The sequence below is a fragment of the Wyeomyia smithii genome, chromosome 3 (assembly GCF_029784165.1).
Source record: "Wyeomyia smithii strain HCP4-BCI-WySm-NY-G18 chromosome 3, ASM2978416v1, whole genome shotgun sequence".
Lineage (NCBI taxonomy): Eukaryota > Metazoa > Arthropoda > Insecta > Diptera > Culicidae > Wyeomyia > Wyeomyia smithii.
This window is the reverse complement of record NC_073696.1, coordinates 2,977,883-2,995,582: the sequence shown is the minus strand read 5'-3', so window position 1 is coordinate 2,995,582 and position 17,700 is coordinate 2,977,883. Positions and strand designations below refer to the sequence as shown.

Sequence of the window (17,700 nt, the reverse complement as noted above, 5' to 3'; positions counted from 1 at the left end):
TATTGAATTGATTAGTTATCACAGCTTCTCTCTTGAGAGATCTCAAGCTCTCTTGTTAGTCTCACAGTTGACACACTGTAAAAACCTTTTTTGTACATACTTGAACAACAAAACTACCCTTATTCCAGTTTGTGACGTTAAAACTATGAATTTTGGTAGATTACTAGCTTTTTTAATCCTTGGTTCGAACCATCTAGTAGTGGTAAGCTTCGACCACGCATTCAATTTTGCTTAACCCAATCATACACTGCTTTACAGCTTGAAGATAGGTGGTAAATAAGTAAGTTGCATTCTCAAAGTTCACCGATTATCTGAGGAACTTCGTAGGTTGTGACGCATCTCTCAAAAGTAAGACAACAATAAAGCAATCACGCACAACTTGAAAGGCTGGTTATACAATCCACTGTAGGAAATAAAAAATCTCCATTATCAAACCCATTGACGTAAACCAGATCCAACAGCAGGACCAGAACGGGAGCGTGCCTAGAAATTGTCGAACAACAAATGGCATTATCAAAAGTACAGCAAGAACCTTTAACCCGCAAACAAAACATGGAGATTCCAGCCCCGCTCCCATATCAACTTGCTGCCGCAGTCTTTGTAAGGACTTGACGTATTTTCGTCACAACCTTATCACCGTTTTTTTTGCGATTGTCTCCCCTGCCGAACGAGACACGCATGGCGGATCACAAATCACGTGATTATCAGCACAATCAACAGTGCAGCCGCTAGCAGCTTCCCGATGTCTCGTTATCAGTTTATGACATCGCCAAACAAAAACTATTTTCCTACCTACATCCGTAACGATTCACTATTTTGTTTGTGTGTTGTAGATTGCTTAAGGTAACAGCGTAAAAGGATGATCCGAGTATAACGGTTTATTAATGTAAAAAAACGTAAGCTGTTTATAGTTTGACATTATTGTATTGTCGTTCGTTTATTGGGTAACCCCTGTAGGACTAGATACAAGGAAACAAAAGGAATGAGAAATCAATAAATAAATGGGTTTCATATATTTAAAAAAAAATACATTTTGATACGTTTTTTTCTCCTATTCGCTTTCAGTGCTGGCGGTTTGGTGACGGCCGTGGCACCCGTCGTCATCAAGGGCAAAGGTCTCTGGGTCGGATGGCCCGGTATGACCCTGGCCGAGACAGATGCCATTCCAGAATCAGATCCGTCCGATTGTACGCCGACGGCCGGTCTCCTCTCGGAACAGGTCGTTTCGGTTAACGTGGAACCGAAGCTGTTCGATAGCTACTACAATGGATGTTGCAACGGAACCTTCTGGCCACTTTTTCACTCGATGCCTGGGCGGGCCACATTCTGCGCCAACAACTGGAGGGCGTACTACGAGGTGAACAAGGAGTTCGCCGCCCAAACGATTGAAGCCTTGGAGCGATGTTTAAAGCAGAAGAAGAATCCTGGAATTCCGATTATCTGGATTCACGACTACCATCTGATGCTGGCCGCAAACTGGCTTCGCGAAGCAGCTGATGAGAGAAATTTGCCATGCCATTTAGCGTTCTTCCTTCACATACCGTTTCCTCCGTGGGATATTTTTAGACTGTTTCCGTGGTCCGATGAAATCTTGCAGGGAATGCTGGCGTGTGATATGATCGGGTTCCACATTCAGGATTACTGTCTGAACTTTGTGGACTGCTGTCAGCGAAATCTCGGCTGTCGCGTTGATCGCAAGAACCTTCTGGTAGAGCATGTTGGTAGATCGGTCCGGGTTAGACCCCTACCGATCGGAATCCCATTCGATAGGTTCGTGGAGTTGGCGAAGAAAGCTAAGCGTGTTATCAGAACTAAGCAAAAGATCATCCTCGGTGTAGACAGACTGGATTACACCAAAGGACTGGTCAACAGATTGAAGGCTTTCGAAGTATTGCTTGAGAAACATCCGGAGCATCGGGAGAATGTCAGTTTACTACAGATTGCAGTGCCTTCTAGAACCGACGTTAAGGAGTACCAGGAGCTAAAGGAAGAAATGGATCAGCTTGTGGGGCGTATAAATGGACGTTTCACAACTGCGAACTGGTCTCCAATTCGCTACATCTTCGGTTGCGTCGGCCAGGAGGAACTGGCTGCGTTCTATCGGGAGGCGTCTGTTTGTCTGGTAACACCCCTTCGAGACGGTATGAACTTGGTCGCCAAGGAATTCGTTGCTTGTCAGATCAATGAACCGCCCGGAGTGCTGATCGTGTCGCCATTTGCCGGAGCCGGTGAAACGATGCACGAGGCGATGCTGTGCAATCCGTACGAGATAGAATCCGCCGCGGAAGTGATACACCGAGCGTTGACGATGCCCGAGGATGAACGTTCGCTGCGAATGGCCCGGCTACGGAGACGCGAGATGCAGCAGGACGTCAACAACTGGATGCGCCAGTTTCTGAAGGCGATGGACTCGCTCGAGGAGGATGACATCGGTACGACCACCATGCAGCCGGTCACGGTGGACGATTTTGATGAGTATCTGTTGAAGTTAGTTACGCAATCTGTTTAAATTTTGCGCCATTACTGATAGCGATTGTTTTCAGTTACGTCGGGTACAATCACAAACTGGCCCTACTACTGGATTATGACGGTACGCTGGCACCGATTGCTCCCCATCCAGATTTGGCGACATTGCCGCCGGAAACGAAGAACGTACTGCAGCGGCTGTCCAATCACTCGGACGTTTACATTGCCGTCATCTCCGGGCGTAATGTCGAGAATGTCAAAAAGATGGTCGGTATCGAGGGCATCACCTACGCTGGAAACCACGGGCTGGAGATTCTGCACCCGGACGGAAGCAAGTTCATCCATCCGATGCCGCTCGAGTACGAGGATAAAGTCACCGGATTGCTGAAGGCTCTGCAGGAAGAGGTTTGCATTTACATTTTATACCAGTATTCCTTAAATAGGGTTGCCACCTGATAGGGACATCTAGCCCGGAGATTTTCGGGAGGGGAGGGGGTGTATGGTGCATTGACATGCTTGTGATTTTTTTTCCACCACATGATCTACACTATTTTAGCAATTCTTAACAGCCGATTGAGTTCAGTGATTTTGGTGACAATGTTCACAATGACAGTTGGTACATGAACGAACTGTCATTGTAGCGATTTCGAGTAGATTTCGAGAAATTTTAGTTCGTGATTTAGAAATTGAAAGACAACGATAGAAATTTTTTGAAAATCACGTTTTTCTTAGACGCGTAGTTTTGCTTAGAAATACAGCTCTTTCAGATGATATTAAAAATTGATATAGCTAAACAACCCAATTAGTAAATGATGAAGATTTGCCGTAAATTCGAAAGCCTTAAAATCCTCTTTGGAGAAATTCTCATAATTAATGCCTATTAGCGAAGTAATTTTCTGAGTTTTCAATTGTTCAATTTATGACTTATGTCGTTTCCAGAGCGAGTTGAAAATAATTTCGCTGGCTCAGAGAAAACTTGCTTTTACCCAGAGACCCGGAAATTACCTCCCAGACCCGGAGAAAATTTGCGTTCACCCGGAGACCCCGAGATCACCTCCCAAACCCGGAGACTTCGGGTGAAACCCGAAGAGGTGGCAACCCTATCCTTAAATCATAACCATATTGACTTATATTTTGCATTACACACCTTCTCTAACATTAATTTTATTTTTCTTATTAAACAGGTTTGTCATCATGGGGCCTGGGTGGAGAACAAGGGAGCTTTGCTAACTTTCCACTACCGCGAAACACCGTTGGAGCTGCGACCGGAGCTGGTTGAAAAAGCCCGCCATTTGATAATTCAGAATGGATTCCGAGCTACCGAAGCGCACTGCGCTGTCGAAGCGAAACCTCCCGTGCAATGGAACAAGGGTCGTGCCTCGATCTACATCCTCCGCACGGCCTTCGGTGTTGACTGGAGCGAACGCATTAAAATTATCTACGCCGGTGATGACGTGACCGATGAGGATGCCATGATGGTATGTACCCAACAAACATTTGAGCCGAATAAAACAGCTAATAATTTTAAAATAGCTGAATAAAGTCTGCATACAGGTTGATTTATCAGCTGAACAAGCAATAAATTCGGGTTAAAAAAAACTTGTGAAATACTCCACGCCATTATTTAATTGTTGGCTGGTTAAGCGCTATTTCGATTTAAAAATTGCTATTAGACAACATTAATCAAACACTAAACGAACTGGTTGGATAAACACTTCTTGATACTTCCCAACAAACGTTTTTTGGCTAAATAAGCTCTATCAGCTTATAACTAATATTATTCAGCTGACGGCTGAACATAGGTCGAATAATGTATTTCTAAGAGTTTGATCAGCTTTTAATCAGTCGGTTCTGGAGAACTAAATCAGCTACCTGTTACATTCGGCTTCCTAAATAGCCGACCACGGGCTTAATAAGAAATAGCTCAGCCATTTTAACAACTTTTATACATGCTGATCGGTTCTGTAGAAGCGCTTATTCATTCTTTTTACAGCTTGTAGAAAAACTCTTCTACAGCCAACAGCAGCTGGCTTATAGTATAAATAGGCGTCTATATGACAATTCCATGGCTAAAATTGTACATTCTGGTTTTCTGAAAAAGTGTATTTTCAGCTTTATTACAGCTACGAGTAATATAATTTAAAATATATATTCGTCTAAATTAGACAATATTTGTATAGGCGATTCAAACACATCTAAATGTTTCGATTTTTTGCACTTCTGCGTGTATTTTATATCGCTTATTTTCTATTATTGTTAGTGAAAATTACCTTTTTAGTATCCAATTCTCCAATTTCAATTCAAAAAAAAAACTCGAATCTCGAACTCATGCTCATGAGGTTCCTGGTAAAACACGTTGCCGATTCGTCTATCTTGACATACATGAATAGGTATCGATTTAACCCGTACATATATTTCCAGTTTATTTCATAAACAGTTCTACATTGGCTGTATATATACTGAATTGTAGCTGAACAAGCGCTTTAGCATTTGTATCCCTAATTGGTCGGCGTGCGACCAGACCGAACCAAGCGCCATTTTTTAAAAAATCGAGTTTTTCTCACCAGTGGATGTTTAAATTGATAATCTATCTTTCATGAAAAAACGAAAAAATTTGAACAGTTTATAATGGCATTATAACAAAATTTCTCTGCAGCAGCCTGCAGGAAATATACGGGGTGGTTAAACTTTGATCGCCGATTACTCGAAATAATGTTTCTGGCGCTTGGTTCGGTCTAGTTCCACGCCGACCAATTGTAGAAATTGTAGAAATCATGGCTAGTTTATCCACTTCGTAAATAGAAACAAACAGTGCAAACAAAAAATAATGATAGTTTTTGCAGCACGGCTACCCGATCAGAAGAACATATCAAATTTATATCAAGATGAGATATTTTGATACGGACTGTTTCTGTAACAAGTTGTGTTATAAATTTGGTCTCGTTAATAGTTAAAATATCAAAAATCATCTCAAAACCTCTATTTGGTTGTTGCAGAGAGATAACAGGACTTGTTATGGCATGAACAGAAATATTTCAAAATGTGTTCAAAAATAAGTGCAAGGTTTGTTATAATGATGATATTTTGCATGACATTTGCTCATATCTCGGTTTATTATAATTTTGTAATGTTATATATATATATATATATATATATATATATATATATATATATATATATATATATATATATATATATATATATATATATATATATATATATATATATATATATATATATATATACATCGTGTTTTCATTTTAGTGTTTGAATTGTATATATATATATATATATATATATATATATATATATATATATATATATATATATATATATATATATATATATATATATATATATATATTTATATATATATATATATATATATATATATATATATATATATACACAATTCAAACACTAAAATGAAAACACGACGTAGAAATAAGTTTTTATGAGTTACCAATTTTATTTTGGTTCAAATCACATTCGAACCTGTTATACATAACTTTTAGAAAGTTTTTGATTTCATTCTGTCTTTTCACTCATGTTTACTGTTTATTTCTATTTTATTGTCAACATGTTTGTTTGTCTATGTGTATTAGGTCTTTCTGAGTGTGGTGCCTGCTTGTTTGTATGTCTCTGTGAAGGTGATGTATGTATGTGTGTGCAAGGAGTATATATGTAAATCAAAACGTATGTGAGAATAAATTTGTTATGATGGTAATATTTGTTGATTAGAAATTCATCGATGCTCTGCGGTGTTTTGTTTCCCATAGTAAGGAATTACTCTCGCCATCAATCGGTAGCATTCATCTGAATTCTTTTTTGCCATCGCTGGAGAATCCCCCAGATGCAAGCGATGTTCCAAAAGACGCTCTGAAAATATCTTGTATTAGATCAAGCAATCATAAGTACATTGACTAATTTACCAGCTATGTATTCTACTTTGTTCGGCTCTAAAGCAATACGACCTTCAACAGTTGGTTGAAGAAATGGCCCTTCTACTTGAGATTTAACCCGTCTTCCAAGCGGATTATTTGAAAGCCGCCCTGTAACTGATCGACCATACAGTCCTTTAGGCCACAATTTGAGCATAAGCAATTTTATAAAAACATAATCACTCCTATGGCCAGCATCAGAGAATTTCTTCAGTTGTTCCTGATTCGGAAATCCCTGAACCTCGGTGAAGGCTGGCTTGTGTTGTAGCCCAACAACCTTAGCACTCAGTGCATCCGATAAGCTTCTACATCTCATCGTAGCATCCGAATATTTTGCACGAACTTTGTGAATTGCATCCTTCAACCGTTTGTTTTCTTTTATGATCTCATTGATTTCCTTTTGCTGACCACAAGTGCATTCTGTAATTAAAAATTAATTTTGAAATACAGAAATCCTGAATACTATAGCAAAAATTTATATGGTGACAACAGTTATTTATAATATAAATTTCCAAAATAATAAAACATTTTATTCCTGATTTTCCCATTGTTAAGGTAAACTTTTGTAGTTTTAATAAAAAAAAGGATTTTTAAAAAAAGGGGCTTTTTTACATAATTGTTTTTAATTTTTCTTTATACCATATTTGTTATATGATTTTTTCGAGTGTATGTATTTTTGGAAAGACAAACTGTCCATAAACGCATAAGAGTCACACTGCCAAAAATACAACTAAGTAAAACGCAGTAGACGCAAGTGAACCATTGTATTTTTTCCGTGCTATTGATTCAATCAAAAGCAAAAAATCAAAAACAAGCAGTCATTCGAGGTACCGTAAACTGGGGTGGCTTTGATCACCGGGGTGACTTTGATCACTGTACCTCTTTTTTGAAAAGGTAGTAAGAAAGCACTCGTAGTGCTTGGGATTTGTCGTAATCTTCACTTATTGTGTGGATATATGTTAGCGTTGCTACTATTCATGCATTTCCTGCTATTTAAAAAATGTTTTCCATGCTAAAATATTAATTGAAAATAAAGTGTATTTTTAGCGATTTTTGTTGCATACAAACAATTGGCCCAAGCAGGTTCAAAACAACAAGTTGCAATACGTAAAGTTTTCATATTTTATTCCCAGATTAGTTCTTAAGATGAACAAATGTTATAACAATACATTTTATTGTCATTTTTGCAAGTTTTTCCTCGAAGGCAATGTTGAATCCCAATATTCTCCACAGCGTATTACATATTTCTTCTTAACAAAAACCCAAGACGTGAAGTAACATGCAAATTTGGACAATTGCATAAGTCGTATTCCTCGTGGACTAGTTTTTGATGATTTTAGAATACCTTCCCTCTCCGTAGATAATCATTCATATATATTCTAAAAATTTTGTATGAAACTTGGACATTCGCCATTATAAATTGTTCACGTAGAATGTGAATGGCCCCCAAACTGCTTTCCGTATTTAAAACTCTTTTAAGTCGTTTTAGGCTGTTCGATTTAGTGAAAGTAGCGAAGTTTTACTTCAAATTCATCAAAACAATGAAGTGATCAAAGTCACCCCGGAGTAATGATTTGTAAAAAATTTTTAGAGCATATTTAAAAACAGCAAAATTGTTGCTAAACTTTTGAAGTGATGACTGAATCTTTCTCAGTGCATGCCAGTACTTATTTTAAAAATATCAAAGAATATTGTTTCCAGTATATTCTAAAAATATTTGAGATACAATCAAAAAAGTGACCAAAGTCACCCCAGTTTACGGTACATATATAAGGGAGTATACTTTTATATGCAATAAGATATTTGTTGTTTTGAATAGTACACTTCTTTTTGGTCTTTTAATGAATGTTACTATTATTTTCTACTAATTATTTTCAGTGTTGAGCCTGTTTTGCGTTTATTTGTAACATGGGACTGACCAAAATTCATATTTTTTTCATTATTTCAGCAACAAACATAGCTTTTTTGGGATTTTTCGAGAGCACACGTAATGCAAAGAAGTTTCTGAGATTTATCTCAGAAGCGACGAAAATTTACATGGGACTGTTATGCATTTATGGGCAGCAAAATTGTTATCTACAGCTTTGCCGGAGACGTCACACCGATTCAACTATTTAAAATATTTGTAATCATCAATACCTTCCCAACATAGTTTTTCAAAAATGAATTGTGTTCCAAAAGTTGAACCAATAGCACAAAAATGGCATTTTTTGCACAAAGAAACATTTATGCAAAGTTTCAGCGAAATCAAAAATGACAATTGAAAAAAAAATAAAAATTATGACATTTTATGTGGAACTGCTTTAAAAAGAACCTATGCTAAATTATTCAAATTGCAATTCTTTACTCGTTATTTCTTTGACTTACCGATTATATCCTTCTTTTGCTTCTTGCTTTTCGGATGGTAGATGAAAAGGTTAGATGATTCCGATTCCGAGTTGCATGACAGTTCATCTGAGTAATCTGTATCAGACGATTGATCTTCTAATACCTAGAATTTAATTGGTTATTGAAAACTAGGAATAGGACCAAATAAAATTAAATATTACCATTTCTTTTTGTGCAGACGTTTCTGGATTAGAGTCAGTTTGTTCAGGCATCAACTGCAGTGTTTATCGCAAATACTGAGCTTCGAGACGGAATTCGAAGAACTCGAACGATGTGGTGTGAGATTTTTTGCTACGGAATTTATTCCTTTAAACTAAAAAGAATTTATTTGAGAAATTTGAGTTTGCAATTTCAACAAACACAGCAACATTTAAAATAGTTACCTTCATAGCCTTTTGTTTCGTTGAGTTTACTTTTAGTTGTTCCGTAGTGTAAGTTTGATGCTCTACTCCATCACCAGTATTATAGCAGACAGAATCATTCAACTTGATGTTACGTCCGCAATGAGATTGCTCTTGACGTACGATAGCTGCTTGCTTTCCTTCCTCCTTCCTTTCAAGGGCTTTGAAATCTGCGTTTCCCGAATCAGGAACCTATAGTATAGACGTTGATTTTATTTTTTATCTAAATTTTGACGAACATACGTACCATTTTCATTAGCACAACTTTTAGTTCCTTCTTTAGGCGCATCTCGTCTGATTTTTCTAAATCTTGTTTAGCTTCATTATTTTCACTTATCTGGCACTTATTGCTTTGTAAAGATTGTAAATTTTCACGAATGGCTCGAGCCAGGAGCCTTTTTCTCGCTGCAGCATTTTTTCCAGCCATTTTTGTGGCTTATGCAATAATAAAAATGAATAGTCACTAGGTTACAGTCTGGCAGTTGAAAACACTGTTTTTTCTAGGGGCTGGACAACTTTACTTTCATGAAACATATTTCGGTAATATTATACGATATTGGTTAATATATTTTGATATTTATCATTTATCTGCCACATTTACTGCTACAGAAAATTTTTGTTATAATATCATTATGAACTTTTCGAATGATTTGGGTTTTTTTTTTGGAGTTAGATTATTTATTTTCACGTCCAGCGTAGTTAATAACCCAATTATCAAAAAAATGGCACTTGGTTCGGTCTGGTCGCACGCCGATCATATTAGATTGGAAATATTTGGCAATATATTAATGATGTCTTGCCCGTTCACTGATTTTTTTCCGAAGTCAAACGCAATGCATGAAGATTATTTGCGCACATTGCGCAACAAAACATGACTGCTTGCCCAAGACTTGGTGAAAATATTCCAGTAACTGAACATTCGTTCAACTTTAGTAACTAGATGTGTACAAAGTTTATATCGCATATTACATTTTTGTTAGATTTGAATCTCAATATTACTATAATACATTTTTCACACCGATTGAAAAATATTAATGTTTGAATGCGAAACTAGAGGCAAGACAATTTTATTTTCATGAAAACTGTTTCAGTAATGTTATACGATATCGGTTGATATATTTTGATATTTATCTTTTATCTGGCATGTTGATATCAGTCCAATGATAATGTGCAAAAATGCAATGATAAATACTTTGTAACGCCGAATATTGGAAATATTCCGCAATATACCAATGGTGTCTTGCCCCTAGACACGAAACCATGTTTGAATTGATTTTCATAGTTTCTATCGGCCAGACTATACACCTAAGTAATTATACAAACAAACTCATGGATCACGTGACCACGTCAGACAATGCTGCCAGAGCTGCCAATGTTACAATTTAAACTAAATTCTTCCAGTTTTAAATCACTAAATAATCTAGTTTTTCTATACGTTTCTATACGTATCCAGGTTTTTTATTTGCACAAGTTTCCGGTGGTAAATACTTAGAAATATTCTCGCGTGAAACTCAGCCAAATTGATGGCAACACATGGTGAGATAGAGCTTCCGTTCCAGTTTGCCAGCATAGGGATGGGCGATACTGACAAAAGTATCGATACTTTGGTATCGCGATGCTTCAATGAACTTCGATACCAGGTATCAGAGTATCGATTGAAGGAGCATCAATTATCGATGCTTCGATAGTATCGGTATCAGACCTACATTTTTTTTTTTCAAAAAGCGGCGTTCAGAAAGTATCGATACCGGCACTCATTTCTCGCGGAGAGTATCGATGCCAAAATACTCGATGCCGCGACCCCCATTATCGATACCGCTGGTATCGATGCTAGTATCACTCATCCTCAAGTTTTGGTCAACAAAAACAAGTGAAGTGATTACAATTTTTTTGTAATTATGTGGTGACTAAAACGATCAAAATAAGTCAGGCCGCGACATTATTATTTAATCAAACGCAGGTGTAACCGGAAGTATATTAAGAAGGTAAATCGTATAACGTTATTCACACTTACTAATTTAACTAATGCGGTTTCAATTTTCAGAACAACTTTCAACCACAAGCACCAATGGTTAACAATCAGAATACAGTTTCGGAAACACCAATTAGCACTGCCTACTATCAGGAAGTGGAAGGTGAAATCCCGGTCAATAGAAATGATTCGACAAATGATGTTCACACAAATAAAAGCCAAAAAGATTCCGAACCCACTTCCGCTGCAAAAATGACAGTTGATTTTGATTCTGAGGATGATATTGATACAGGGAATGAAAATTGTGAGATGGTATGTAATTTTTGTTACAGCACTCGTTCGCTAATTGCACGCGATTTAGTTGCACTGCGTTTTAATTGCACGTCCGTTAGTTGCACGAAAGTGCAATTAAAAAGCAGTTTTGCGTCAAACTACACGTGGTTTTTGAAGCCAATGTCTCTCTGTCAAGTTTTGCGAGGGAATACTGAATGCGCGAAATATTTAATCAACTGAAAATAAATTCAATATTTTTAATTTTGTTATTTTAGATTCCTGTTGTATGTAATATATAACAAATATACATAATCCCATTGCACGTTTGCCCAATTTGTTTTCAATTATAGTCGATCTAATTGATTTCAATTTGATCACTTGTGTCGAATTCTCACCGAAATGTCGCATTAAGCTGTCCACACGCTGAACAGCTTCTGAAAACTTGGGATTCTCTGAAATACAGTAATGTTTGTTACACTCCAAGTAGAAGAGTCTGAAACTCGTGAACCAAGATTTGGAATTAAGGGCCTGAGCGTACTAGTCGGATTACCAGAATTTGACATTATAAAAGGTCTACCAGTTGATTACATGCACATGGCACTTCTAGGAATCACGCGAACAATTTGGGAAATATTGGTGGAAAATAGTAGCGGAAACATTCAGCGATTACGAAATACAAGTATTGTTAAAAAAAAAATAGGCGACAGATTTACATCAATTAGATTACCAAGCTCGTTTTCACGACGCATGCGGAAACCCGACGAATATCTTAAATTTAAAGCATCTGAATGGGAGACTATTCTATTGCACTGCATTTACCCATGTTTAGCAGATTTGTTACCTGCTACTTATATGAGTAACGTTATGATGTTTGCAACGGTTGTTTTTCTGTTACTAGAAATAAACATTTCGCGAAGCACGTTATTAAAATGTCAAAAACTAATGAATCAGTTTGTTGACGATTTTGAGAAGCTGTATGGAGAATCTTTCATGCTCTATAATGTGCATCTATCCGGTCACTTGGTACAGAATGTTAGAAATCTAGGTTGGTCTATTCAAGAAATTATCGATTGAAATCTGAATAAACGTTGTTTATTTTCAGGGGCGTTGTGGAATTCATCACTCTTCCCGTATGAAAACGGAACAGTATGTTGAAAAGTTTTCATACATCTCACAATCGTCCAGTTCTGCAACTTGCAACTAAATACGTTTTGAATAGAATAGTGCACTACTCATATTCGCCAAGAACTCCAATAGTCGAAGCCTTCACTGAAAAAATATGGAGTCAGCCAAGGAAAAATGTAACATATAACCCAGCGTTGAAATGTACGCTTCCAGAAGGTATAACATCGGATATCACAATAGACAGAGAGGAGTTTAACTACACAGAACGATGCTTTTATAATGGTATCAATATATGTACTAAAGTATGGTGTGCTAAGTTTTCTTATGACTTTTATCAAAGTGAACGGCCTATTTTATAGCATACAGCGCATTCTATTAGACTCCAAGGACAAATTTTACATTATTGGAGAAAGACTGAATGCAAAAAAAAAGTTTGACAACATGTTTCTCTACGAAACTACTGGATATAACGATTTAGTGATTCTAAATGAATCAATCCGACAGTGCGTAAGTGTAACAATTAATACTTTGGAAGATTCTCAAACAAAATATATTTCGGTGTGTAAAGTCAAGACACAAATTGAATGAATTTTGTTGTAATATATTTAACTATGCTCAATCGAATACTAATATTATCAATTTCCAAATTATGGATGATCCTTGGTTGCTTTTTCCGAAATTTAGTATTTAGGTCAAAACAATTTGAGATACTAGCACTAATGCAACCAAGGGCTCGAACGGCACGTGGATTTATAGTTCCCACCTCAAAACCGCTCTAGATCCTGATGAAAGTAATGTGACTTGAAAACATAAATTTGTTTTTGTTTAGGGTATGGCACACGAACTCAGGTCAAACATAATTTATAGCCAAAACATAACAGATTTTGATATGATAGCTGGATGAGCTATAATTTTGTTCAACGCGCTGTGAGTATAGTTCTGAGTTATAACATATTTTGTTACTTCTTACAAACTTAGATATAATTTTGATATGAGTTTGTTACGACTGTCTGATCGGGTAGCCGTACCCACTAATATTAAAATTCTACAGTGCCTTGTATTAAATCGACCAATTATAGAGGGCCGTCACTTTGACAAAACGTGTTCTATCGTGTTCAAGGGTTATGATACAAATGCTGAAGCGCTTGTTCAGCTACAATTCAGTATATGTACAGTAGGGTGAGACAAAAAATAAGTACTAGCTCCAATGCACTTTTCGTGTTCCTTATGGGTCCTGTAACAACTGTGTAACTTTTCAGATCGATCGGTGGAACCCCTGATTTGCGCCCGATTTTCAAAGTTTCCATACGATTTTATATGGGAAAATCCACTTTTTCAAAACTTATCCTCTAGAAATTTCCAGTTGGCTCCTAAAAATATACCAATACATGATATTTGTAGGAAATTTTCCTGGGAACAATTCTTCTGAAGACTGTAAGGCGCTACAAAATTTGTAGAAAAAGTTATTCACCTTAAACTGATCGAATGTCTGACGAACGGCTCAACATTGAATTTTTCCAGCAACACTGCTGCAGCATGCTGCTGTTGCAAACTCAACAACGTGATGAGAAACAGTTTCGCGTAGAATTAAGCTTGAAAGCGTGATTTTTTGCTGATAGTATCTTCGGAGAAAATGCTTAGAATATCAATCCCTATATTCTGATAGTATTCGTGATGTGATTTATACCCCTAAAAGTGAGAAATCAGCTTTCTAAACATCCCTACGTAGTGAAAAACATTTTCGTGTGGGATTAAGCTTGAAGGTATGATATTTTGCTCACGTTATCTTCATTATCGGAGAGCTTGCTTAAAATATTAATTATTAAGTTTTAATGTAGATTGATTACTCCCCCTAAAAGAGGGAAGTAAACTTTCTAAACACCCACGACCTCAGACAACATTTTGAATTGTGAGATGGCGACTTCCGGTGACTGGATAAGACGTAAATGACCGAATACCACATAATATGGGTGTTTCTTTAACCAGAATGACGCTCAGAGGCCAGAAATTGTCTCTGAATACCATTTTGAAATCCAGGATGGTGACTTCCGGTTTCTGAAAAACAGCGAGATATGACCAAATACCACCCAATATGGGTATTTCCGAAATCGTGACGATGCATTGAAACCACTAATCGACCTCAGACAACATTTTGAGTTGTAAAATGGCAACTTTTGGTGACTGGAAAACTGCCGAAAATGACCCAAAAACAACCAAATATGCACGCAAAATTTGGATGGTGCGAAACTACAACTACTACAACTAAACAGTTTCAACTGGTATCAAGCAGCATTGCAAAGCGAGCGAGAAGCAAAACCATTCTCCTCCTTTCTGCTTGAGGACGAGACATATGCTACGCTTTTCAAGTCTTTTGCACACACGCTTTCGAGATACTTTTTCTTCTTCATGCATTCCTCTGAATATCAGCAAGCACTACATCCTATGATAAATTGAACAATTGTCCTTTATAAGGACAACAAATGAATTAATGAAGATTTAATTTTGAAGTAGAATACTTCTCTCAGGAAGTTCGGCTACATAGGGATGTGATATGAAAATCTAAAACTGCAAAAAGTGAGAAAAATTTCAAGTGCTAATAAATCGGTTAGTTTTCGATGGATTTCCTTCGTTTTTGCAGTAATCGATTAGAAAATCTTCTAAGATTCCAACTAAATGCATGAAATTGCAATTTTATCATTCGAACTATTGTACTATTGAAAACTCTTAAGCCTTGTCAAAACACAAAATTCGACCTCTGATTGGTCGGTATACCGCGCTTTTCCAAGCACGGTCGGCAGAGTTATGGACTTAGTAAATTGGGAATGCATCATTTGGCCTATATAAGAGCTTCATCAGATAATAAACAAACATTTTATCGGATATTAAATTGAACAACTGAAATTTGAAGAACACAAATGATTATTTGAAGAGTTAATATTTTCCCGTTTTGCGCTATAATCCAAAGTTAATTATCTACATCTACATGCATACTCCGATTATTGTTACGTGTTTGCGTCGCTTAGTGTTTGGCTACGGTCATGCAAAATGCAAATAACGGCGCGATGCGATTCGGCAAGACGAAATCTGTTGAAATGTATAGCTCTACTTCGCCTTAAAAAGAGTTGTACATTTCACCACAGTAAGACGAAGCGCATCGCGCCGGCATTCGCGTTCTGCATAACCGTAGCCTTTGTTCCGTTCCCGTTTAATGATGTCGTATTAAATGTGCATATTACAATTCGGCAGCACTTCAACTTCTCATTTGCACAAAATTTAAAAATATCCAATGAACTTCATTCAAAATATCAAACAAAAAGAAATTACAATGCTGCCAATGAACGGTCAACGTTTATTAACTAGAAAAAATGACTGACACGCAAGCAGCCGTGTTATTATTCTTGTAAAAGCATCTACTGTCTTCTTCTTCCTCACCTGTGAATACCTCATTGGTTCGTAGTGACCTGCTGGCCATGTATCTGCGCAAATTGTAGCTATGTATCTACAAAACTCCTTTCTGAAGGACACCAGGGTATGATCTATTGAATTGGCACCAGAACCCAAGTTGTAACACGAGGTGGGTGTTTAGAAAGTTTATTTCCCTCTTTTAGGGGGAGTAATCAATCTACATTAAAACTTAATAATTAATATTTTAAGCAAGCTCTCCGATAATGAAGATAACGTGAGCAAAATATCATACCTTCAAGCTTAATCCCACACGAAAATGTTTTTCACTACGTAGGGATGTTTAGAAAGCTGATTTCTCACTTTTAGGGGTATGAAACACACAACGAATACTATCAAAATATAGGGATTGATATTCTAAGCATTTTCTCCGAAGATACTATGAGCAAAAAATCACGCTTTCAACCTTAATTCTACGCGAAACTGTTTCTCATCACGTTGTTGAGTTTGCAACAGCAGCATGCTGCAGCAGTGATGCTGGAAAAATTCAATGTTGAGCCGTTCGTCAGACATTCGATCAGTTTAAGGTGAATAACTTTTTCTACAAATTTTGTAGCGCCTTACAGTCTTCAGAAGAATTGTTCCCAGGAAAATTTCCTACAAATATCATGTATTGGTATATTTTTAGGAGCCAACTGGAAATTTCTAGAGGATAAGTTTTGAAAAAGTGGATTTTCCCATATAAAATCGTATGGAAACTTTAAAAATCGGGCGCAAATCAGGGGTTCCACCGATCGATCTGAAAAGTTACACAGGTATTACAGGACCCATAAGGAACACGAAAAGTGCATTGGAGCGAAAAAAATACACCAACGCTTTTTTCCCATACAACTGTGTCCCAGTCTAATGTACAGTCAATGTAAAATTGTTTATGAAATAAACTAGAAATATATATACGGGTTAAATCGATACGTATGCATGTATGTCAAGATAGACGAATCGGTACCGCGTTCTACCGAGAACCTCATGAGCAGCATGAGTTCGAGATTTGAGACTGGCAGTAGTAAATTAATTGGATACTAAAAAGGTAATTTTCACTAACAATAATATAAAAATAAACGATGAAAAATACACACAAAAATGCAAAACATCGAAAGATTTAGATGTGTTCGAATCGCCTAAGCAAAAAAGAATTGTCTAATTCAGACTATTATATATTTTAAATCATAGCTGTAATAAAGCTAAAAAAGCACTTATATAGACTATAAGCCAGCTACTTTTTTTTTTATTCTCGCTTATTTTCCGTCGGTCTAGTTCCGCCACTGTTGTGGCCAATCACCGACGCCCAGGGAGGCGACTCCACACCCAGGACCCTAACTCACGACTACTGTTGGCTGTAAAAGAGTTTTTCTACAAGCTTTACAAAGAATGAATAATCGCTTCTACAGAATCGATCAGCATGTATAAAAGTCGTTAAATGGCTGCGTTATTTCATATTAAGCCCGTGTTCGGCTATTTAGGAAGCCGAATGTAACAGATAGCTGATTTAGTTCTCCAAAACCGACTGATTAAAAGCTGATTAAACACTTAGAAATACATTATTCGACCTATGTTCAGCCGTCAGCTGAATAAGATTAGTTATAAAAGCGCTTATTTAGCCAAAAAATGTTTTTTGGGTAATTTCTAGCCTAGAACTATCTTTCCCCTAATATTTAATCTCATTTCCTTTCGA

General features: G+C 36.9%; 1 protein-coding gene and 1 long non-coding RNA gene across 3 annotated transcripts in view; both read left to right on the top strand.

The window, feature by feature from the left end:
• LOC129732615 (uncharacterized) overlaps positions 1-17,700 on the top strand; it is a 33,812-nt gene that overhangs the window by 15,680 nt on the left and 432 nt on the right. Inside the window, exons 2-4 of the mRNA XM_055693632.1 lie at positions 1,066-2,487; positions 2,544-2,871; positions 3,651-3,944. Coding sequence (XP_055549607.1) covers positions 1,066-2,487; positions 2,544-2,871; positions 3,651-3,944 — 2,044 coding nt within the window. The remainder of the gene's footprint in view (positions 1-1,065; positions 2,488-2,543; positions 2,872-3,650; positions 3,945-17,700) is intronic.
• LOC129732620 (uncharacterized) lies at positions 5,899-17,696 on the top strand. Of its 2 annotated transcripts, none has more exons than XR_008729299.1 (3): positions 5,899-11,181; positions 11,241-12,486; positions 12,544-17,696. It is a non-coding gene; the product is annotated as an uncharacterized LOC129732620 (long non-coding RNA). The 2 variants fall into 2 exon arrangements; XR_008729300.1 differs by having other exon boundaries at positions 5,900-11,181; positions 11,241-11,480; positions 11,717-17,696.